This window comes from Capricornis sumatraensis, chromosome 11, assembly GCF_032405125.1.
Source record: "Capricornis sumatraensis isolate serow.1 chromosome 11, serow.2, whole genome shotgun sequence".
In the NCBI taxonomy this organism is placed as follows: domain Eukaryota; kingdom Metazoa; phylum Chordata; class Mammalia; order Artiodactyla; family Bovidae; genus Capricornis; species Capricornis sumatraensis.
This window is the reverse complement of record NC_091079.1, coordinates 52,970,805-52,995,899: the sequence shown is the minus strand read 5'-3', so window position 1 is coordinate 52,995,899 and position 25,095 is coordinate 52,970,805. Positions and strand designations below refer to the sequence as shown.

General features: G+C 42.5%; 1 protein-coding gene across 1 annotated transcript in view; it reads left to right on the top strand.

The window, feature by feature from the left end:
• NCOA2 (nuclear receptor coactivator 2) overlaps positions 1 to 25,095 on the top strand; it is a 289,674-nt gene that overhangs the window by 255,803 nt on the left and 8,776 nt on the right. Inside the window, exons 15-22 of the mRNA XM_068983427.1 lie at positions 1,569 to 1,698; positions 11,753 to 11,918; positions 14,628 to 14,906; positions 15,786 to 15,863; positions 17,483 to 17,720; positions 19,883 to 20,060; positions 20,857 to 21,055; positions 24,893 to 24,982. Of these exons, the coding sequence (XP_068839528.1) occupies positions 1,569 to 1,698; positions 11,753 to 11,918; positions 14,628 to 14,906; positions 15,786 to 15,863; positions 17,483 to 17,720; positions 19,883 to 20,060; positions 20,857 to 21,055; positions 24,893 to 24,982 (1,358 nt within the window). The remainder of the gene's footprint in view (positions 1 to 1,568; positions 1,699 to 11,752; positions 11,919 to 14,627; positions 14,907 to 15,785; positions 15,864 to 17,482; positions 17,721 to 19,882; positions 20,061 to 20,856; positions 21,056 to 24,892; positions 24,983 to 25,095) is intronic.

Here is a 25,095-nt window from a genome sequence, read left to right as displayed (position 1 = left end):
TAGCTTATTGTTTCTGAGGTGACATTCATGTTGCCTTTCTGTGGAGAGTGTACTTCCAATTAATAATGCATGATTCCCAAGGGTAAATTCACGTAATTTGAGACTTGCATGAAAAATACTAAAAATGGCCAGATTTCCATGCAGAAATACACTGGGAAATTTCTAAAATACTTAATTCATTCATTTAAAAATCATCATAGTAAATCCTTTCTGTCCAGAAATTTCATTTATCCTCATCCTTCTTCGTGAATGACATATAGCTTTTGAGCTTGAAAAATGGCTCTATGAGCTTCATTGTGTAGCTGAATTGCTCTGATTTTTAATAAACTCATAAAAGCTGTGAACTCAACAGAAAACCTATAGTAATGGAAGACAAGTCCATAGACAGTGATAATAAAATCATTAAAGAGCTCATATCATGCATTAGCTTTAAACCTCTACAAAGAGTTTCTAAGAAAGAGCATGTCTGAGTTGTCTGAGCCCTCTTTCTACTCCTGTCTTACTAAGACCAGCACTTCGCAAAATTATGTCCGGGACCTTGATGCCCTTTTAGGGAATCTGCAAGACCAAAACTATTCTCATAATAATATAAAGATATTATTATTCTCTCATGGATACATAATAAAGTTGGCTTAAAAAAAAAAATCTTATCTGTGTTGCAAATGAACAACTCATAGAAAAATAGGTCAGATTTGTGGTTACCAGAGGTAGGGGAGAGCAGAGAAAGGCAAGCTGGTTTAAAGGCACAAACTTCCATTGTAAGATAAGTTCTAGGGATGTGATGTATAACATGATCAATATAACTAACACTGCTGTATGTCATATATGAAAGTTGTTAGAGTAAATCCTCTTGAGAGTTCTCATCACAAGGAAAAGAATTTTTTTTCTTTTTTTTCATTTGTATCTACTTGAGATGATGGATGTTCACTAAATTTAATGTGATAATTATTTCATGATGTATGTAAGTCAGATCATGGTGCTGTACACCTTAAATTCACATAATGCTGTATGTCAATTATGTCTCAATACTACTGGAAGAAAAGTTTTGTTTATAACATAGTAGATTTATTATGATGATTTTTAAATGAATTAAGAATCATTTTTTTCTATTTTCCAGTTTTAATTTTCAATACAGTAAATAGCAGTAAGATACATCCCACTTACACAAAAGCCTGTACATTAATAAGAGTATAAAAACTCCTTGGAGAAGGCCGTGGCAACCCACTCCAGTATTCTTGCCTGGAGAATCCCATGGACAGAGGAGCCTGGCAGGCTACAGTCCATGGGGTTGCACAGAGTCGGACACAACTGAAGTGACTTAGCGTAAAAATTCCTGAGTACAAGGGGTTTGGAACTGCTCATCTAGAGTCTCAAAGTGGGTGATTAGCCTTGCTGTTTATTGCCCTTTTGTTCCATTTCAGAACAAAAATTCTGTCTTATTATTTCTACCTAATTATTATTATTTCTGTCTTTTCTATCAGCCAGGTATTTCTCTTTCTATTCCAAAACAGACATTTCGCTAATTACAAGTTGTAAGATTCAGGGGTTGTTTTCTTCTCCCTTTTCAGGGCCATCTGAACTGGAGATGAACATGGGGGGCCCTCAGTATAGCCAACAACAAGCACCTCCAAATCAGACCGCCCCCTGGCCTGAGAGCATTCTGCCAATAGACCAGGCACCGTTTGCCAGCCAGAACAGGTGAGCACTCAGGAGGTCCCAGAGAGCAGAGTTCATGAGTTCCAGGAGTTATCTCCGCCCTAGGCCAGAAGTCAATCTTATCCTTTTAAACACTTGGTGCCTGACACATTTTCATGTATTCAAACTATATCACTTACTGGTCTGGGAGTGCAGGAGGTAAGAGAAGGAGTGGAATCCAAAAATCAGTTTGACTGAGGATATGCCTTCAGAGATGCTGCAGTTTAGTTGGAAAATAAAATATGTAGACTAATAACTAATATGAGCTAGCATGTACTGTAAATGGGGTGATCATTCAATTGGGGTGATGGGGAAAGCTTCAGAGTTGATGAGAAGTGGTATCGTTGGGACTTCCCTGGGGGTCCAGTGGTTAAGACTCCATACTTCCAATGCAGAGGGCACAAGTCCAATCCCTGGTCAGGGAACTAAGATCCCACATGCCACGCAGTGTGACCAAGAGATTTTAAAAAATGTAAAACAAAGGTATCATTTCAGTAGGCAGAGATGGCCGGAAGCCAGTTCATCTGGCAAAAGCAGTATAATCAGAGGCCTAGAGGTTACAGAAGCAACACAATGTGTTTAGGGTAACAGAATAGTCTAGTTTATGTTTCATATACGTTACCACATTAAAAAAACAGTATCAGAAGATTTGACTGGAAGAGTAGATTAATAATGGAACAGATTTGTAGAGGGTCATAAATTCTAGACTCTGAAGCATTTGGCCTTTTTTCTTTAAGCTGTTGAAGTTTTTTGAAAAAGAAAGTGGTATATATGATCAAGTTTGATTGAGTTTTTTGATTCTGATTGTTAGTCTAATCATTTTTGTTTCTGTGTAGGCAATCTTTTCTAATTGCTTTTGAAATATTTCTGTAACTGCTATACGGTAGTTTTACTGTAGTGTGTCTAGGTGTGAATTGATTTATTTATACTACTTGGTGTTTGGTATATCTTGTGCTTGTTTTTTTAAATCTGTCAGTACATGTGTTTGATCAGTTCTAGAAATTTTAGCCATTATCTTTCTATACTGCCACACCTCCATTTTCTTTATTCTTTCTTTCTGGGATTCTGGCAAGACACGTTAACTTTCTACGTTAGATTTTTTTAGAACTCATACCCTCCTTATTTCTTTATCCATCTTCCATTTTCCATCTGCTTGTCTCTCTGTACTACACTGAGGATAATTTATTCATATGTATATTTCATTAATTATCTCTTTAGCTATATTTGATCCAATTACACTCTTCATTCCAGAAGTTCTGTTTGCCTTATTATTTTTCATGGTCTCTTATGGTTTGCTTATTTTTGATTCTACCTTTATGTCTTTAAACATGACATTCATCCTTTGTTTCGACATTTCTTGATTTGGGAGTTCCAGTATCTGGATTCTTTGCAGTTGTAAATCAGTGACTGACTCTTGCTTCTGGTGGCCCATTCCCCAGTTTTTCTAGTTACTTTCTAGTTATGGGAGTTCTAGTTACTCTTGGTCAATGAAACATCTGAGGTTAAAACTGAGGATACTTTTTCTTAGGAGAGAATTTACATTGGTCTCTGAAGGGATGAGGGTTTCCACTCACAGGTCTGCTCAGAGCAGCCCAGCACCACCACCACCACACCCGCCCCCCCCACACACACACACACAATCAGCTCGCTCTTGTGGCCGTGGTGCAGCAAGCCCCGACTCTTCAGGATAAAATCCACCTGTCCCTGGGGGCTTAGGTGTTGCTCAAGTTTTAGTTCGAAGGTGGTTGTTCCATTATTCCCTGGAAAGACATCACAGTTGTGTTATATGCTAATCTCAGGGTTAGCAAAGCACTGGAAGCAAGTGTCTCGCAGGTGACCCTGAGGCCTGTGTGATTGTGCTGCTCACCCAGTTGGGTGGGCACAGAGCCCCAAGGCAGGGAGATAATTCGCATACTAAGCAGGAGTCAGCATGGGCACATAAAGGATGCAGGCAGTGTGTTCTGGGAAGTAAACATTAGGAAACAAACTGGAGGAATTTGGTTTTGAGGCTTGCATGTAAAGAGTTCAGGTTGGAGGCTAGCGAGGACCTTGCTGCAGACTGAACTATTTTGTCCTTTGGAGGTTGTTCAAATCTAAAATTATAAAGTACTTTTATCAAATTCACTAATAATAAAAGCAGAGTTTCTGAAATTTCATAAGGGCAGAATATTTCCAGAGGTTCTTGTTTTTAAAAAAACAAACAGGTTTTAAAATGACCCCTACCCTGGGATGAAATGCTTTTGCCTAGCTCAGAATTGTGTTGTGGAGACTGTTTTTGTTCTGTATCTTAAGAGAATGATGCAGGATTCAGGGCACTCAGTGAAGTTTAAAAAATAAAAATAGCATAAGATGAATATGAGCTTAGCAATAGGCTGGGTGAGAAAAAGCTGGGAACTAGTTATTTCACTGAAAGAAAAGACCAGGGCAACTGCTTAACAGCTGTTTAGGGAGATAAGAGAAGGTGCTCACCAGCTATATTCCATTCACTTAGTAGGAGAAACTAGTGTATTCAGACCCCCGGTGCCTGTGCACCACTTCCGGGGTCTCATTGGACAGCAGTTCTGAGTGAAGTCCAGGATTCTACGTCTCTGACAAGCCCCAAATGATGCTAGCACCGCTGGTCCTCCACTATACTTCGCAGGGGAGAACATCAGAAGAACCACAGTCAGAGTGGCTCTTACTGGACTGGGTACCAAGGGCGATGTGTGGCCTGCATCACTGGGTTTGCTTGGGAATAGAGCATCATATAAATAACATGATCCTCTACATGGAAAACCCTAAAGACTCCACCAGAAAATTACTAGAGCTCATCAATGAATATAGTAAAGTTGCAGGATATAAAATCAACACACAGAAATCCCTTGCATTCCTATACACTAATAATGAGAAAGTAGAAAAAGAAATTAAGGAAACAATTCCATTCACCATTGCAACAAAAAGAATAAAATACTTAGGAATATATCTACCCAAAGAAACTAAAGACCTATATATAGAAAACTATAAAACACTGATGAAAGAAATCAAAGAGGACACTAATAAATGGAGAAATATACCATGTTCATGGGTTGGAAGAATCAATATAGTGAAAATGAGTATACTACCCAAAGCAATTTACAAATTCAACGCAATCCCTATCAAGCTACCAGCCATATTTTTCACAGAACTAGAACAAATAATTTCAAGATTTGTATGGAAATACAAAAAACCTCGAATAGCCAAAGCAATCTTGAGAAAGAAGAATGGAACTGGAGGAATCAACTTGCCTGACTTCAGGCTCTACTACAAAGCCACAGTCATTAAAACAGTATGGTACTGGCACAAAGACAGACATATAGATCAATGGAACAAAATAGAAAGCCCAGAGATAAATCCACACACATATGGACACCTTATCTTTGACAAAGGAGGCAAGAATATACAATGGAGTAAAGACAATCTCTTTAACAAGTGGTGCTGGGAAAACTGGTCAACCACTTGTAAAAGAATGAAACTAGATCACTTTCTAACACCGCACACAAAAATAAACTCAAAATGGATTAAAGATCTAAATGTAAGACCAGAAACTATAAAACTCCTAGAGGAGAATATAGGCAAAACACTCTCAGACATAAATCACAGCAGGATCCTCTATGATCCACCTCCCAGAATTCTGGAAATAAAAGCAAAAATAAACAAATGGGATCTAATTAAAATTAAAAGCTTCTGCACAACAAAGGAAAATATAAGCAAGGTGAAAAGACAGCCTTCTGAATGGGAGAAAATAATAGCAAATGAAGCAACTGACAAACAACTAATCTGAAAAATATACAAGCAACTTATGCAGCTCAATTCCAGAAAAATAAACGACCCAATCAAAAAATGGGCCAAAGAACTAAATAGACATTTCTCCAAAGAAGACATACGGATGGCTAACAAACACATGAAAAGATGCTCAACATCACTCATTATCAGAGAAATGCAAATCAAAACCACAATGAGGTACCACTTCACACCAGTCAGAATGGCTGCGATCCAAAAATCTGCAAGCAATAAATGCTGGAGAGGGTGTGGAGAAAAGGGAACCCTCCTACACTGTTGGTGGGAATGCAAACTAGTACAGCCACTATGGAGAACAGTGTGGAGATTCCTTAAAAAATTGCAAATAGACCTACCTTATGACCCAGCAATCCCACTGCTGGGCATACACACCGAGGAAACCAGAATTGAAAGAGACACATGTACCCCAATGTTCATCGCAGCACTGTTTATAATAGCCAGGACATGGAAACAACCTAGATGTCCATCAGCAGATGAATGGATAAGAAAGCTGTGGTACATGTACACAATGGAGTATTACTCAGCCGTTAAAAAGAATTCATTTGAATCAGTTCTGATAAGATGGATGAAACTGGAGCCGATTATACAGAGTGAAGTAAGCCAGAAAGAAAAACACCAATACAGTATACTAACACATATATATGGAATTTAGAAAGATGGCAATGACGACCCTGTATGCAAGACAGGAAAAAAGACACAGCAGTGTATAACGGACTTTTGGACTCAGAGGGAGAGGGAGAGGGTGGGATGATTTGGGAGAATGGCATTCTATCATGTATACTATCATGTAAGAATTGAATCGCCAGTCTATGTCTGACGCAGGATACAGCATGCTTGGGGCTGGTGCATGGGGATGACCCACAGAGATGTTATGGGGAAGGAGGTGGGAGGGGGTTTCATGTTTGGGAACACATGTAAGAATTAAAGATTTTAAAATTAAAACCAAAAAATAAATAAATAAATAAATAAATAACCACTGTAGTCATCCTTAGAGGCGGTACTTTCTGAGGGTCCTTCCAGCTCTTTAAGTCTGATTTCATGGTATCAGTGAGTATGTGCATTTTCTAAATATGTTTATTTGGTTTGTTAAAAACATACCCATGTCCATGGAAACTTGCACATAGTAAAAGTAAACCCAACCCCTGAGAACTGGTTTTGGATGAAATATCTAAGATTAGTTTCTAGGGGAAAACTAGGCCCAAAGTTAGGATTTTCACTGTTGCCCAAGTCGAGGAGGGTTCTGTTAAAACAAAAATGGGGACTTCCTGGCAGGCAAGTGGTTAGGACTCTGCGTTTCCATGGCAGGGGGGCATGGGATCAATCCCTGAACAGGGAACTAAGATCCCACAAGCCATGCAGGGAGGCCAAACAACAGCAACAACTAAAAAGCAAAAGAGGAGAAATCCAGAGTACATGCTGAAGCCAATTACAGAGTCAGCTGTTTGGTGTGCTGGGGGCATTTCTGTGACTCTGCTCTGACCCTGTTCTCATATTGTTGGTGTTACTGTCAGTTTTCTTTGTATAAGAACTCTGTGGACAGAACAGAACATTTTTACCATTTTTAAAGTTATTTCAGCTTTTCTAGCCACTTTACTCCTTTTATTTTAAATAATTCAGTTAGAAGAAATTTATGACCAAATTTATGGTAGTCTTATTGTCATAGAAATCCAGAGATGATGGACAACAAGGGTTCCAACCACATCTCTTCTTTTTAAATAAAAGAAAAGCAGTTTTTTTTTTAATCCCCCTTGTAAGCATTAATATCACCGTTAATATTTTATATTTTTACTGCCTACCTTTTTAGGAATAGATTTTTTAATGTTTCATGAACCCAGCATTAGTTTATATATACACAAAAAGAGAGTAGTTTACCCCTTAAATTTCTAACATATTCACACCCTCATTTATTTATAATTTTATTTCCATTGGCTGTCATTTCATTGTGGTTTTTTTTTCCTTTTATTCATCTGGCAGGTAAAAGATGTTTAAAATATAGCCCCAAATGTGTAGATGATTTTTTTATAATTTCTGTTGGATGTATGTAAAAGTGAACAGTAGCTGCCTTTCATGAAAGACTTTATTTCACATTAAGTTCAGAATTTCTGAGTTAATTTGGTGTTCTTTTGTTTGTAATGTGTCTAAGAGTAAAGTTTTCGTGGTTGACTATTAATTTCTCATCATATAGTAGCTGCTACTTTTTTGCAAAATTTTGAAAATACAAGTAAAAAGTGATGATAATGTTCCAATTTCTCAAACAATAGCTCAGAATTTGTCTTTTTCCCCTTATCACCATCTTTAATGTCCTGGTAGTCTATAAATAAATAAAAGTATAGATTTCAAGAAATAAGGTTTTTTATCATATGACATCCCATGTATGTAGAATCTAAAAAGACATGATACAAATGAATTTATTTACAAAACAGAAAGTGTTGTAACTCACAGACTTAGAGAACAAACTTATGGTTGTTGGGGCGTGGAGGATAGTTAGGGAGTTTGGGATGGACATGTATATATTTAAAATGGATAACCAACAAGTACCTATACAGGGAACTCTGCTCAATGTTATTTGGCACCCTAGATGGGAGAGGGGGTTGAGGGAGATAAATATGTATGGCTGAGTCTCTTTGCTGTCCACCTGAAACTATCAAAACATCATTAATAGGCTATACTCAAATAGAACATAAGTTTTTTTTTAAAAAAAAAGAAAGATTTTTATTGATGATGGACCTGTCTTCTGCCAGCTAATTCCTTACTACTTTGCCAACCTGGGGCTTCTGTGTGTTCTTCCGTTTATTCCTCTGAATTTCATCCTTGTCTTAATACTATATTTGTCAGCCACCATCGAGATTGTAACTATATTTATAATTGCCCAAAATGTAAGAAAAAATTTTCTCCATCATATTGGCAGTCATTTATAAAGGTGAAATTGAAAGTCCAGATCACTATTTTTTCTATAAGCCAAACATATTATGATGTTTCTCAAAGAAGTGTTGTAACTCATGGTATGCCCAAATTTATGATACCAAGCCACAATGCAATATATTTTTATGAACATAAAAATGTATTTTTCTGAGCATAAGGTATGATAACCTGGCTAGATCAAGAACCTTTTATTTTCACCAACTGAGAACTTGCTGAACTTACACAGTTTGGATACCAAGCCAACAAAGAGACTAAAGATGCTCACCAGGCACAGTTGAGGTTTGTAAGTAAATGCTGGCATCAAGTCAACAGAGCACCGTGAGTGGTCCTGGAGTCGAGAGCAGAGTGGGCATGGCCAGGGGTGACTGGAGGAGACACGCTGAGCCTGGAGGGGAAGGATCACAGATGGAGAAGAGGGTGGGAAACATAGAATGGGAAGCCTTGGCATTATGGTGGGTGTACAGCATCTTCCGGGAAAAGGCCGGTTGCCCAGGGCAGCGGGGACCCACAGGGGAGCCATGGGCTCTACTCCACACTGGGACAGGTTAGGCTTTACTGAAGTGTGTGTGTCCACCACCACCAGCACCCTGTCCCAGGGCCTGGGATTTTGTGAGTCAGCTCAGTAATGGGAAAAGGAACCTAGCAACATCGTATCAGGAGAATCAGAGAGAGACTGAGCAGGACAGTATCCCCAAGGCCCCAGCTCAAGTTAAAGAGGGCTTTGACCAAAGTAGGAATCTAGGTCATGCATTAGCTTAACTTTCTTAATTAGAAAAAGAAAAGGAAATCATGAAACCAAAAAATAGGTTATTTTATTATGTAGGAAATCACTTAGATGCCAATAAATGTTTGCAGTAGGTTTTTTTTTTTCTTTTTTCCTCTGGAAGCATCGGGATGTGCCCTCCCTGGGGTGGAGTTGTCTCCCGTAGTACCGGACAGGGTCTCCTCTTCCAGCTGACGCCGGCAGATGCATAAAGGGCACCTGCCTTCCCACAGAGCTCCTGCAGCCTCACTCCACTTAAGAGGGACTCGATTTCATAGTAGAGACCTGAGGTGGGGGCTCTGGCTGTGTGGGGATTTAAAGCTTGTGAAGAAACAGAAGTTGAAAATTATGAATTAAAGCTCGAGAAAGAAAATATTAACGAGCATCTTTGGGGAATGGGTCTCAGGCCTAAGAGAAGGTGGTAAATAGCATCCACCCTTGGCTGACTTGAGCTCTTTTTTCATGAAATGTACCACATCTGAATGTTGGTCATTCCTCTCTGGGGAATTTCCTCTGCTCTTTGCTTCCGTGACATGCAGCGCTGTGGTTTTTCTCCTCCTTGTCGCCACTGTTCTGATCTGCTCCTTCCTCCTACTCCCTAAGTGTAATCTGACCACAGTTGTGTTTAGAAAGTTAGTTCTGGGAGCATGTGGAAGCAGGAAGGGCCCAGTCTATTCAGGTGCTTGACGTCTTCCTGAGAAGTGAGGCCCTGGCTGCAAGGCCTCTTATGGAACCTCTCAGGTCATGGGACGTGAGCTCGGAGAGCCAAGGACTACAAGCACACAGTTTCGTGAAGGGCACACTTACTGGGTGATTTTCTTCACAAATGACTGGGGCTAATGAAGAGGGAAGATCATTTCTAAGTGCACTGGGTTAGAACTGTTTGAAACTAACTATTGGCGTAAATCCTCAGCATTTCAGGATTCTAGGCCAAAATGGCACAGAACTAGCTTTAGAAAACATGGCGTGTCATCCCTATGTGAATCTATCATCACTTAAGAATGAGGGTGCTGTGCTTAGTCATTCAGTCGTTTCCCACTCTGCAACCCAATGGACTGTAGCCCGCCAGGCTCCCCTGTCCATGGGGATTCTCAAAGCAAGAATACTGGAGTGGTAGCCATTCCTTCCTCGAGGGGATCTTCCCAACCCAGGGATCGAACCCAGGTCTTCCATATTGCAAGTGGAATCTTTACCATCTGAGCCACCAGGGAAGGCCATGAATACTGGAGTGGGTAGCCTATTCCTTCTCCAGGGGATCTTCCCTACCCAGGAATCAAACTGGGGTCTCCTGCCTTGCAGGCAGATTCTTTACCAGCTGAGCTACCAGGGAAGCCCTAAGAATAAGGGTGCTTACTTGTAAACTTCATTCTCTACAAAACATCAGTACCATCTTAGTATCTCTAAGAGGACAAATTAGAGGATCATTTCCCCTTTCAATATTTGAGTAACTCAGAAACTCTTTTTAACTCCCCAAGGTTGTCAGTTAATTTAAATCACAGGACTTTATTATACCGTTGAATTTGGACTGTAGTGTTACAGTTTTATCGCCTAAAATATACAACAGACGTAATCTGCAAGTTCATGGTCGACTTTTTGTGACTAAGTTGGTAGCCTGACAGCCACACTTCTTGAGGGTTTTCATAAATGTTTACAAATCCCACTTATGCATGACGGAGAAATATCCTATTAGTCCAGCCAAGTGCAGTCTAATGGCAGCTGAGTTCAAAAAAATTAATGGAGCTTTCATGCTCACTGTGTCCCTCAGATGGGTCATTCAAGCCTTGTGAGAAATGAAACTATGTAATCAGTTAGTCTTTCCTGCTAAAATCCCAGAAACTCCTTGGACTGCTTCAGGGCAAGGCAAATATATGAGTACATACGCTTGAAGCGTCATCGTGGATTCGTGGGAACACAGTGGTCACCCCGGCCGGTGGTGAATCCCCACTTTGTAGTGTTGCCTGTCTGTTCTCCACCACAGAGTCTGACCAGCCCTCCAAGCCTCAGCTTTGCCAGTTTTAGAGCAGGAGCAATAAAAACAACGATCATAACATCCAGTGCCTTAATGTGTGTCTCACCTGTCTCTGTTGTTGTTGTTGTTGTTGTTTAGTCACTCAGTTGTATCTGACTCTCTTGCAACCCCATGGGCTTTAACTCACCAGGCTCCTGCTGAGTTATGTCCCTAGGGATTCTCCAAGCAAGAGAAAACTGGAGTGGATTGCCATTTCCTCTCCAGGGGATCTCCCCCACCTAGGGATCAAACCCACATCTCCTCCTGCATTGCCGGGTGGATTCTTAACCACTGAGCCACCAGGGAAGCCCCCTAACTCTGTTCAGTTCAGTTCAGTTTAGTCGCTCAGTCGTGTCCGACTCTTTGTGACCCCATGAATCGCAGCTATCTCTGTTAGGCACTAAATAACACGTATCTGTTATGTGGGGGTTGTTGTTTGTGTCTGACTGGTACTGTATTTTACTACTTTTGTTATTAAGGAGGGAAAAAAATGTTCTCTAATCAACTCACTGTTCTGTGGGCATGAGACGAAGTTTGTCTCTTTACAGGCAGCCATTCGGCAGCTCTCCTGACGACTTGCTGTGTCCACATCCTGCAGCAGAGTCTCCGAGTGATGAAGGCGCCCTCCTGGACCAGCTGTACCTGGCCTTGAGAAACTTTGATGGCCTGGAGGAGATCGACAGAGCCCTGGGGATACCCGAGCTCGTCAGCCAGGTGGGTGCACCGCAAGGCTGGTGGAGGCCAAGCTCACAGGGACACACAGATGTCTGTTCTCTCCTGCTTGCACATAAATGGCAGTCAGCTTTTTAGAACGTGCCCTTCCCTCATAACCAGGAGCCCTGTCTCCTGTCACCCCTCTCCTTGTTACTCCCAAATCAACTTTTGCCCCAGAATGGAAATGACCAAGAATTAATTTTACCTGTAATTTGAATTTATTGGGCCAAAAGGCATAAACTCAAGTCCAGTTCACTTGACTATGGCAGAGAGGAACACACAAGGAGCAGAGAGGCCAGGAACAGACCACTGCTGTCTCAGATCTAGAACCTTCCATCTCAAAACCAGTATCCTTCATCTTATATCTGTGAGCTAGTGATAGGAAGCTACTTGTGCTAAAACAAGTTGCATATAAGTTAGCAGAAGTCACTTTAAAGGTGAAGTTAGCCGATCTTCATGGGCTTATATTGCTTCCCCCACTCCCCATGCCCCCGTTCCCTTCTCCAGGGGATCTTCCCAACCCAGGGATCGAACCCAGATCTCCCGCATTACAGGCAGATTCTTTATCGTCTGAGCCACCAGGGAAGCCTGTATAGTTGATTTAGTTGGTGACATAAAGTCATTTAAGAGTACTTTATAGCAACAATACAATAACCTAACAGAGTCTCATGAAATAACTTGGAGGACTTTTCTCAGTCTGGCTATGCAGCCCAATTGATGTGAAGCAGGCATCCTGTTTTCCCGTAGAAAGATCACAGGCTCCCTGCCGTTGTCTTCTTTTCTCATCATGAATCATCTTTATTTCTTACTGCTAAGAAGCACCTTCCAGGGTTTGATCTGCTTCCTGGACGTATGAGGTGTTGTGAGGGTCTGTGAGAAGGGTGGTGCCGAGTCATGGGAGACTTTCTCTGAAGCATTAAAACTAGTCTTGTCATAATCCCCACATTCAGCAGACAGAAGTGGGAGTTAAGACTTGTCAATTCATACTGAGAACAGCAGAATGGAAAGAGATGACTTGAGGTTGCATGACATAACCTGAATAAATCAAGAGAGGAAAATGGAGTTGAAATATTTCCTGTGTGGCTGGTTTGCTTTGCCTTTAGTGCTGGTGAGAATTTAGCATTCAGCATTGTTATCCCTGAGTTTTGTCTAAGTGACATTTAAAGATGTGATTCTTGGGGTTGCTGCATGACTCAAGCATTGTTTTTGTCAAAACTGGTATCATTTCATCATTTAATATCTCCAGTCTTCTTTTTTTTTTAATTTGTGTTTCTATGTTGTCTCATCAAATCCATCCTTACAATGCATATTACCTGAATTATAGAAATAATGATTACTAGGTAAAGTTGGGGAAATGTAGAACACAAATGGGCTTTATTTGTAGTCATCAGAGTTGTGTGTTTTCTTTAAAAATGGAAATTACTTAAACTTTTTCTCTTTTAAAGATGGGCGAGTACTTCAAGATCTGAGATAGTTTCGTGGATATACTTAGAGCAATAATCAACAGTGAATGGTTCCCATGAGTGGGCTCCACATTTTTTAAACTATTATGCACAAGAGGATGGGCCCAGTTCTCACGGTTAAACTTGATCTAAGAGGGCAGGATTCTGGGTGGCCCCAGGCCAGCTCTCACGTGGATAGACTAGCTTAAGGAAAACCAAGGATGTTACTGTGGTTAAAGCATACCTGAGAGATGATTTTGCAGTTGGGTCCTTCCCTCCTCTATGTTGGGAGGTTCATAGCAGAAGGAAGAAAGAATGAGCCAAGTGCACCCTCCGGATTTGCAGTCATTTTAGGGCCACCTGGGCTGAAGGTGTCGCCCCTGGGAAATTCTGGATTTTTCTGTACCCACTCCATTCTGAGCCAGATAGATGGAGTAGCTCTAAGAAGTCAAGAAGGACAAACACATTAGATACATCTAGTTGGAAATAAGATGGTGGGACTTCCCTGGGGGTCCAGCAGTTAAGAATCCACCTTCCAATGCAGGGGGACGTGGGTTTGATCCCAGGTCAGGAACCTAAGATCTCACAGCCACAGGGCATCTAACCCTTTGTGCCACACCTAGAGAAGCCCCTGCACTACAACAAAGACCCAACACAGCCAAAAAAAAGGGAAGAAGATGGTGGCCGAATGTGGACCATGTAGGGAATTCTGATGACCACAGAGAACAGTCAGATACAGGCAGTGTGTCACATTGGTGAGCAGCTCAGGTCTTAAATCACAGACTCGACTGGTTTTCCGCACATCTCCAAGTCTCAGTTTAACTATCTGCAAAATGGGAATAATAGTGGTGGGCACCCCGACACTGCTGACCCCAGCCAGGTTTCAAGGCAGTTGTCTACTTGAAGTGAATAAGCAGTCAGAACACTGAACACACCTGGGGGACATGTGCATTTTCAGGTTCAGCTTAGTCAGATTGGTGGTGTGAGTAGGAGGCTTTCTATACTTACGACCACTTCCCCCTTCCCTGGGAAGAAGGGTTACTGGGAGTCAGGCCTGAACCCTGCTTCCTGCCTCAAGTAACTGGATCTTTTGAACAAAGAGGCGTTTTCTACGAAGACAAGTGGAGGCAGGGTAGAAGTACCTTTGTGCCATAAGTACAACAGCAGAAGCTTCAGAGACAGGGCAGTGAGAGGAAGGTCTTATGTTCACTCTGCGGTTTCTGCTGGTTTTATTTATGTGTTGGTCACCTGGGGGCTTTCTCTTCAGAGCCAAGGTGTGGACCCGGAGCAGTTCTCCAGTCAGGATTCCAGCCTCATGCTAGAGCAGAAGACCCCCGTGTTCCCACAGCAGTATGCGTCTCAGGCGCAGGTGGCCCAGGGCAGCTACACGCCCATGCAGGATCCAAGCTTCCACACCATGGGACAGCGGCCCAGTTACGCCACCCTCCGCATGCAGCCCCGGCCTGGCCTCAGGCCCACGGGCCTTGTGCAGAGCCAGCCCAACCAGCTGAGGCTTCAACTGCAGCATCGCCTCCAAGCACAGCAGGTGTGTTCCTGGCTACTACCCAGAAAGTCGGGGTGGGGGGACATAGTGAAGGTGGATGTGAGATGGCACAAGAATGGGGGGTCCTTTTGGGGGCTTAAGTCTCATTCTGTCCTAAGACAGTGAAGATGTTGCCATGATCGTACAGCTTTCCTGCTGATTTCTGCTTTCTTCCTTCCCTTCTTTCTTGCTCCTCTGCTGACTCCACTCCAGCCAGAGCAGCTCTCCTCTGATTTCCTAGCTTGGTGATTTACTGATGGGCTAACCTTGAGTTCTCCAAGCCTCAGTGTTTACATCTATAAAATGGGGCTGTTAACAGTCTAGGGCTCTATGTATGGGTTGACAGGACCCAGCAGAGTTTCTGGCCCCAAGTGAGTACCCAGGACACCAGGAGCCCCTGCCATGAGTCCTATATTGTGGTCAGAATCATAGCTTTTAGCAGACTGGTGGAGAGGAGTGGTACGTTAAAGAGTAGCTCTTTTGCTCCAGAAAGTATGTTCTCACTGAAACAAGCCTGGACAGATTTCTGTCATACAGTAAATAATAGTATTGTGGACTTTAAAAATCTCCCCTCATTTTTTTCCCTCTGCTTTTTTCCTTAGTCTTCCTCTTGGCCTCCTCTTCTGATCATTCTACTCTTTTTCTCCCTTGCAAACAGTGTACTTTCCAAACTGTCCAAAATAACTTCTCAGCTACAAGCAATGGGAAGCATCACTTGATAACTAGCTTTACAAGGGTATCCAGCTACACACCATGTGGTTTCAATATCCAGCAGCATGTGGATGTTGGGTTTGGGGGCTGGGGAAGGTTTCTTGAGGTGGGAATTTGAAGTAAAATATATTCTGTTTAAAAGTGTACTGATTCCCATGTATATGCATTTAGAATCGCCAGCCACTTATGAATCAAATCAGCAATGTTTCAAATGTGAACTTGACTCTGAGGCCTGGAGTACCCACACAGGTAAGGGGCAGACAAGCTGTCAGCTTTCACTGTATCCACTTAACCTGTCTCATCATGTCTTCCTCCTTGATATCCTACGTAAAGTAACTTAGAAGGCCGTACATAGATCTAGAGCCACACGATGGAGGTCATGCCATTTGCTTATTGGTCTCGTCTGTGGCCTTTGTGATTCCCTCCCCATCACTGCCATTTTTATTGCCCATACGGTCAGCTACCATTATTCACACTGTGTGTTCAGTACTGGGTTTCCCTGATGGCTGAGTATGTAAAGAACCTGCCTGCAATGCAGGAGACCACAGGGGATGCGGGTTCAGTCCCTGAGTCAGGAAGATCCCCTGGAGGAGGAAATGGCAAGATACTCCAGTATTCTTGCCTGGAGAATCACATGGACAGAGGAACCTGGGATACAATCCACAGGGTCACAAAGAGTTGGACTGACTAAGCAAGCAAGCAAAGTTACTACCAACACTGAATTGGCAAATAGTGAACCGTTGCTTCTAGGAGAAATAAAGTGTTCGGTTTCTTTGAGCCTCTTGTCACATTTTCATCAGTCAGTCCATGTGTGTTTCTGTTTGAGGACGCCTTTTGTAGTATATATTGTTGATTCATTAACATCAAACTCAAAGCCATAACTCACGCCTGAATGAAGCTCATCTAACTTACAGTTTCCCCCACAAGGCACATCAGCCTCCTGGACTTGTTTAGGACACTAGATAGCCCTTCAGCACTAGTCTCAGGAACCATTTTAAACAGCAGAGTCACTGATGAAAAGCACAGCAGTGTGAAAAACATGGAGCTAAGGAGTCCACAAGAAGGACACTTGTCTGCAGTGTGAGAGCTGAAACGAGAACTGATGTCACCTCGTTTCAGCCGTGGGTAGGAATGTGCATGTTGGGCTTCTCACATTTTTTGCTGTTCCACACGTATCCATAAATGACGATGGTGCTGTGAGTATTAGTTCTGGGGTGACAAGTACATGTTAGCGGGTAGGCCAGCCTCCAGTACCGAATCCATGAATAATGAAGTCAGCTGTGTACAGCCAAGATCCATAACCAGCCTGTCCCCCTCACTGACAGCAAACACAGTACCCCTTCCCTCATCCATCCTTCCCATCCACCCTCCATCCTGGCCTCTGTCACCCTCCTCTCCTTACGCAACTCCCTTTCTTTCTGCCTCCATTCACCCTTTTCTCAAGTGCTTGAAAGCCACCTTTCGGCAAAGTGACTTGGTGTCCCTTTAGACTTGAATGTCCCTTAATGAGCCTCTAAACTGCCATCTTCAAGGTTTCTGTACAGAGTCTTCTTACAGACAGGGCTGATGTTATCTTGGGGTCCTGCAATTAATGGTGTCCTCTCACAGTGAGTCTCCAGTTTATTGATAGTCACACTGAACTGACCCACATCAGTCATTGCGAGGGTTCCGAATCCTCACTGTGTGTACAGAACTCAGGGCTCACATTCTCCACCCAGTTGTTCAGCTCTAAAATGTTCTCTCTTTATTTTCCAAATAATGTTGCATGAGCCTGTACCCTCTGTTATCCTGTTTCTAACATGCGGTTTCTTTTTTGATCTGTGCCCACCCCCACATCTTCCTCCGTGTATTGCCCGCCCCCATTCCAGGCACCTATTAACGCCCAGATGCTGGCCCAGAGACAGAGGGAAATCCTGAACCAACATCTTCGGCAAAGACAGATGCATCATCAGCAGCAGCAGGTTCAGCAGCGAACCCTGATGATGCGAGGGCAGGGGCTGAACATGACGCCCAGCGTGGTGGCTCCCAGTGGCGTGCCAGCAACCATGAGCAACCCCCGGCTCCCTCAGGCAAATGCGCAGCAGTTTCCATTCCCTCCAAACTACGGTATGGGACCTAGACCCCCACCACCTTTCACCAGTCCTTTCTTCCCAGGGTCCCCTCACCGTCCGGGGTCACAGCTCTTTGTGTGGATCCCAGATGAACCTGGCTAACCAGGGGATGCTAGGAAACCCGCAAGGGTAGCTGGGGCTCATCAGGAGTCCCCGGGTCCAGTGCAGTGTCTTCCCATCTCTCAGCTCAGCCACTACCCTGTCTCCGAGCACAGGTCTTACTTTAAGAATAACCAGACTAGGTGGGCATGCCTAGAGTGCCAGTCGTGTGCATAAGCATGTACGCATGTCTGTGTTTACGTCCATGTCTGTAAACACAGGTGCGTGTGCATATACTTGTCCTTGAAAAGCTCTGAGTCTGCTTAGACAAACTGATAGATACAAAATGTTGAAAGACGTATATCCTTTAAGTGTTACAGAACTTCTATGACTTTATAAAAATAAAGGCTTCCCTGGTTGCTCAGATGACAAAGAATCTGCCTGCAATACAGGAGGACCCAGGTTTGATGCCAGGATAGGGAAGATCCCCTGGAGAAAGGATACTCCAGTATTCTTGCCTGGGAAATCACATGGACAGAGGAGCCTGGCAGGCTACAGTCCATGGGGTCACAGAGAGTTGGATACAACTAAGCGACTAACACTTCCACTTTCAATATTACACCAAATCTTTAATGAATTGATAATTCTTCATAAGTGCCTTACAGAAACCACAGTGGACTAGCTCTTCATTTTCCTTGTATTGATTTATTGTTTAATGTCAGTCTTAAGAAACAAGCATGCTGTGTCATAAACATTAATATTTGTGTGCATGTCATACTCAGTTAATAATTGAATTATTGATAAAAGTTAAGTGCTTACATCAAGGTTCACATTCGAAGTGACTCTCCCCATCTCCTACCAGAGTTCTCTAAAAACAACTACCCAGTCTTTGTGGTGCTTGAACCTCACATCTCCTATTTCTTTAAAGACACAGAAGGATAACGTGCAGCTTTTTTCCTGTGTGATCTTAAGTTTTTCTTTCATAGCTTATTAAAGTAGTCATTAAATATGCATGTTTTACAGATCTTCTAGGCAAAAATGGGATTACCTTAATGTCATCCCTGAAATTTTCTAAAAAGCTGCCTCCTTTGTTTCCCAACTCTTCCTCTCTTTCTTTTTTTGATGATTTAAGAAAGTCTGCTTGAAGTTCTTTCTTTCCTTTTAATGTAAACACCATTTGCCTCTAAACTGAACAAGCAGCTTACATGGAGTTTGTTTTTCTTTTTCTTGTTAATCTTATATAGTGCAAAAGTATCCCAGATACTTGTATAGTGTACAAGTAATTTTATATAGTGTACAAGTAATCTTAATCTATAATCTATAAAAGTATCCTTTATGAATACACCACAAGCTAATCATGAATGCACTTACTTTTTTAAATTTTGTATTTTTTAGCCATACCATGTGACTTGTAGAATCCCAGTTCCCTCACTGGGGATTGAACCCAGGCCCTTGACAGTAAAAGTGGAGACTCCTAGCCACTGGACTGCCAGGGAATTCTCATGGTCACTTATTTTTAAAAACATAGCTATCTCATCATACAATAACTTAATAAAAAAATATTCAAGTGTGTTGACTTTTTATAGAAAGCCAAACTTTAACCCAGTTTAATCCAATTGTAGTGACACATAAACATTGGAAGACTGTTTCCAGTCAAAGAGAAATACATACATTTGACCCATTCTTGATTTGCAAGGGATATGGGGCAAGAATGGTATTTTCTTTATCTTTAGTCTCAATGGTTAATATGTCTCCTGGGCACACCTCTAATTACCATAGAGAACCAAGGTATGGAGACTTTTTCTTAATGCATTTTATCCCAACTTGGAATCTTTTTTAAATGTGTATAACTTACCAGCACAGGATAGGGTATTTGAAAGTAATTTTCTTTTTTTAAGAAATTTGTTTTTATTTGAAGGATAAGTGCTTTGCAACATTGTTTTGATTTCTGCCATACCTCAACATGAGTTAGCGATAGATGTACATATGTCCCCTCCCTCTTGAACCTCCCTCATGAAAGTAATTTTCTTTGTATAGTTGATTTGAATGTTCTCTTTTGTCCCCTGCCCCTATGATAAAACTAACAGTCTCCATGGGATTTCTATTCTGTCTTTTAAGGAATAAGTCAGCAGCCTGACCCTGGCTTCACTGGAGCCGCCGCACCCCAGAGCCCTCTGATATCACCCCGGCTGGCGCACACCCAGAGCCCCATGCTGCAGCAGTCCCAGGCAAACCCAGCCTACCAGGCCTCCTCGGACATGAACGGGTGGGCGCAGGGGAGCATGGGTGCAAACAGGTATGCCACATGGCTGTGTCTTTTTGAAACAATCACCAGGCAGTCTTTCTATAGCCCACCTGTCTCTCTTCTGGATAGTTCTTCTTTGTTCAAGCAAACAATACCAAGTAAACCTCTGAGTAATAAGCCAATCTGCCTTTCCTAGGGCAGAAGTTAGCAGAATTTACCAAACCCTAGCTTAATATTTTTGCCTTGGGAGTAAAAGGAACCCCGCCCCACCCCCACCGCAAGAAGGTAGCACCCCCAATGTATGAGAGCAAGTGGTGTGGAAGGCAGTGGCCTGGAAGCCACCTTCTTACCATGTGTACATATTCAGTTGCTTCATTCATGTCCAGCTCTTTGCAACACTATAGCACAGCAGGCTCCTCTGTCCATGGGATTCTCCAGGCAAGAATACTGGAGTGGGCTGCCATGCTGTCCTCCAGGGGATCTTCCCAACCCAGGGACTGAACCCGCATCGCAGGCACGTTCTTTATCACTAACGCCACCTGGGAAGCCCACCCCCCATCGGTGCAGGTAATAAAAGCAAACAGAATCCTTGTCTGGTGCAGACATGAGAGTGCAAAGTGTCCCTGCAGACTTTGTCCACCACCCCAAAAAGGTGATGATGGGGACAGGCCAGAACGCAGTGACCCCTGCAGCTTGGCTGAGCCCTTCCCCTGCTGTCTCTGATCTCACCATCTCCTGGCCATCACCCTATGCCCCACTCCCCGGGTCCTCTCAGCCTAGGTTTATTCATCCTGCCTCCCTGTTTGCCCAAGGGCTCTAACATTTTAATTTTTCACTGTGTTTCTAGCATGTTCTCGCAACAGTCCCCTCCACACTTCGCACAGCAGGCAAACACCAGCATGTACAACAACAACATGAACATCAATGTATCCATGGCAACCAACACAGGCGGGATGAGCAACATGAACCAGATGACTGGACAGATCAGCATGACCTCAGTGACCTCCGTGCCTACGTCAGGGCTGTCCTCCATGGGTCCCGAGCAGGTGAGCACCTCAAGGAGAAACCACCCTCAGTTTCCTGATTGCAACTTTTTGACTGTTTCTGCAATTGAATGAGTCTTTCCATGTGCTTAACATCTGCCATCAACTCCCACATTTATTTTGAAGAGTGTTTTTTCACCTTAGCATCACTAGTGTTAGTGCAATTAACAGAAATACTTGATGATGAAATACAAAAGGATCCCTGACAGCTCAAAGATCTTTTAAAATATTTCTTAACTTTCTTGTCTTCTAAATTTTTATCTTATTTGAAGGATTTTGCAGTATCAAAAAATGAGCGTCAAAAAATGGAGTGATGAAATGCACTTTCTTAAATAATTATATTTGGGGATTTTCAAGAACTGATGTTTTTTTCTCCTAAACATAAAACCAGGTGAAGGGAGCTCCCTGGCAATCCAGTGGTTAGGACATTGCTTTCACTGCTGAGGGTGCAGGTTCAGTCCCTGGTTAGGGAACTAAGATTCCACAAGTCGCGCAGCATGGCCAAAGAAGGACAGTGTGTGGGAAAGGATCATTGGTCTAATTTGCACTCAGAAAAGTAAACATGTAAAGACATAAGATATAACGGTCATCTGAGTTAAATTCACCTATTCCAGTCCATTTTAGTTCACTGATTACTAAAATGTCGATGTTCACTCTTGCCATCTCCTGTTTAACCACTTATGATTTGCCTTGATTCATGGATGGACCTAACATTCCAGGTTCCTAGACAATATTGCTCTTGTTTGTAAGAAATGGAGTAGCCGTCACAGTCAACAAAAGAGTCCAAAATGCAGTACTTGGATACAGTCTCAAAAACAACAGAATGATTGATCTCTGTTCATTTCCAAGTCTAACCAGTATCACAGTATTCCAAGTCTATTCCCTGACTAGTAATGCTAAAGAAGCTGAACGGTTCTGTGAAGACCTACAAGACCTTCTAGAACTAACACCCAAAAACAATGTCCTCTTCCTTATAGGAGACAGGAATACAGTAGTAGGAAGTCAGGAGCTACCTGGAATAACAGGCAGATTTGGCCTTGGAGTACAAAGCGCAGCAGATCAAAGGCTAACAGAGTTTTGCCAAGAGAACGCACTGGTCATAGCAAACACCCTTTTCCAACAACACAAGAGAAGACTCGACACATGGACATCACCAGATGGCCAACACTGAAATCAGATTGATTATATGCTTGGCAGCAAAAGATGGAGTAGCTTTATACAGTCAGCAAAAACAAAACCGGGAGCTGACTGTGGCTCAGGTCATGAACTCCTTATTGCCAAATTCAGACTTAAATTGAGAAAGTAGGGAAAACCACTAGACCATTCAGCTATGACCTAAATCAAATCCCTTGCGATTATACAGTGGAAGTGACAAATGGATTCAAGGGATTAGATCTGATAGGCAGTGCCTGAAGAACTATGGACAGAGGAACATTGTACAGGAGGCAGTATTCAAGACCATCTCGAAGAAAAAGAAATGCAAAAAGGCAAAATGATTGTCTGACAAGGCCTTACAAATAGCTGAGAAAAGAAGAAAAGCTAAAGGCAGTGGAAAAAAGGAAAAATATAATATTTGAATGCAGAGTTCCAGAGAATAGCAAGGAGAGATGAGAAAGCCTTCTTCAGCAATCAATGCAAAAAAATAGAAGAAAATAATAGAATGGGAAAGACTAGAGATCTCTTCAAGAAAATTAGAGATACCAAGGGAACATTTCATGCAAAGGTGGACACAATAAAGGACAGAAATGGTATGGACCTAACAGAAGCAGAAGATACTAAGAAGTGGCAAGAATACACAGAAGAACTAAACAAAAAAGATCTTCATGACACAGATAACCACAATGCTGTGATCGCTCACCTAGAGCCAGACATCCTGGAATGTGAAGTCAAGTGGGCCTTAGGAAGCGTCACTACAAACAAAGCTAGTGGAGGTGATGGAATTCCAGTTGAGCTACTTCAAATCCTAAAAGATGATGCTGTGAAAGTGCTACACTCAATATGCCAGCCAATTTGGAAAACTCAGCAGTGGCTGCAGGACTGGAAAAGGTCAGTTTTCATTCCAATCCCAAAGAAAGGCAATGCCAAAGGATGTTCAAACTACCACACAATTGCACTCATCTCACACGCTAGTTAAGTAATGCTCAAAATTCTCCAAGCCAGGCTTCAACAGTATATGAACCGTGAACTTCCAGATGTTCTAGCTGGATTTAGAAAAGGCAGAGGAACCAGAGATCAAATTGCCAACATCCTTTGAATCATCAAAAAAGCAGGCGAATTCCAGAAAAATGTCTACTTCTGCTGTGCTGACTATGCCAAAGCCTTTGACTGTGTGGATCACAACAAACTGGAAAATTCTGAAAGAGATGGGAATACCAGACCACCTGACCTGCCTTCAGAGAAATCTATATGCAGGTCAAGAGGCAACAGTTAGAAAAATCAGAAAAGGAGTACGTCAAGGCTGTATATTGTCACCTTGCTTATTTAACTTAAATGAAGAGTACATCATTTGAAATGCCAGGCTGAATGAAACACAAGCTGGAATCAGGATTGACTAGGAGAAATATCAATAACCTCAGATTCTCAGATGACACTAACCTATAGCAGAAAGCAAAGAACTAAAGAGCCTCTTGATGAAAGTGAGAGGAGAGTGAAAAGTTGGCTTAAGACTCAACATTCAAAAAACTAAGATCACGGGATCCAGTCCCATCATTTCATGGCAAATAGATGGGGAAACAGTGGAAACAGTGACAGACTTTATTCTGGGGGGCTGCAAAATCATTGCAGATGGTGACTGCAGCCATGAAGACGCTTACTCCTTGGAAGAAAAACTATGACCAACCTAGACTGCATATTAAAAAGCAGAGATATTACTTTACCAACAAAGGTCCATCTAGTCAAAGCTGTGGTTTTTCCAGTAGTCATGTATGGATGTGAGAGTTGGACTGTAAAGAAAGCTGAGTGTTGAAGAATTGATGGTTTTAAACTGTGGTGTTGGAGAAGACTTGAGAGAGTGCCTTGGACTGCAGGGAGATCCAGCCACTCCATCCTAAAGGAAATCAGTCCTGAATATTCATTGGAAGGACTGATGCTGAAGCTGAAACTCCAATACTTTGGCCACCTGATGCAAAGAACCGACTCACTGGAAAAACCCTAATGCTGGGAAAGATTGAAGACAGGAGGAGAAGTGGACAACAGAGGATGAGATGGTTGGATGGCATCACCGACACAATGAACATGAGTTTCAGCAAGCTCCCGGAGTTGGTGATGGACAGGGAAGCCTGGCTTGCTGCAGTCCATGGTGTCGCAAAGAGTCGGGCAAGACTGAGTGACTGAACTGAACTGAAAGACAAGAATGTTTCTAATATGATTATCTCTGTTGAATTTCTATATAGAATGCAAATAAAAATTAATTGTGAAGGTAGCCTGTGTATTTATAGGGGCTTCTCAGGTGATGCTAGTGGTAAAGAACCCACCTGCCCGTTCAGGACACCTGAGAGATGTGGGTTTGATCCTTGGGTTGAGAAAATCCTCTAGAGAAGAAAATGGTAACCCACTCTAGTATTCTTGCCTGGAGAATCCCATGGACAGAGGAGCCTGTCAGGCTACAGTCCATGAGGTCGCAGAGAGTCGGACACAAATGAGAGTCTGAGCACAGCACATTTTCACGTTCCTCCACACTCCCTCCAGAACTTGCATGTGGGAGACTAGATAAGGGAAGTGGCCTTCAGTCCTGGTAATTCTGCTCCTAGAAACAAAGCAGAAGCTTGGTGGGTGGCTGCTCCCCCGTAGGCGTATGTATGTCTCTCCAGATAAAGCCACATCCTGTCCTGTCGCACTCAGGTGAATGACCCTGCTCTGAGGGGAGGTGGCCTTTTCCCTAGCCAGCTGCCTGGAATGGACATGATTAAGCAGGAGGGAGATGCATCACGGGTAAGAAACAACAGAGAAATAAACCCGTGGCTGTGAATATTCCATAGACTAGAATTGGCACAGGCATGTTGTCAGCCAGTAGACTGAGGAGAATTGTGTAATATGGACTTCCC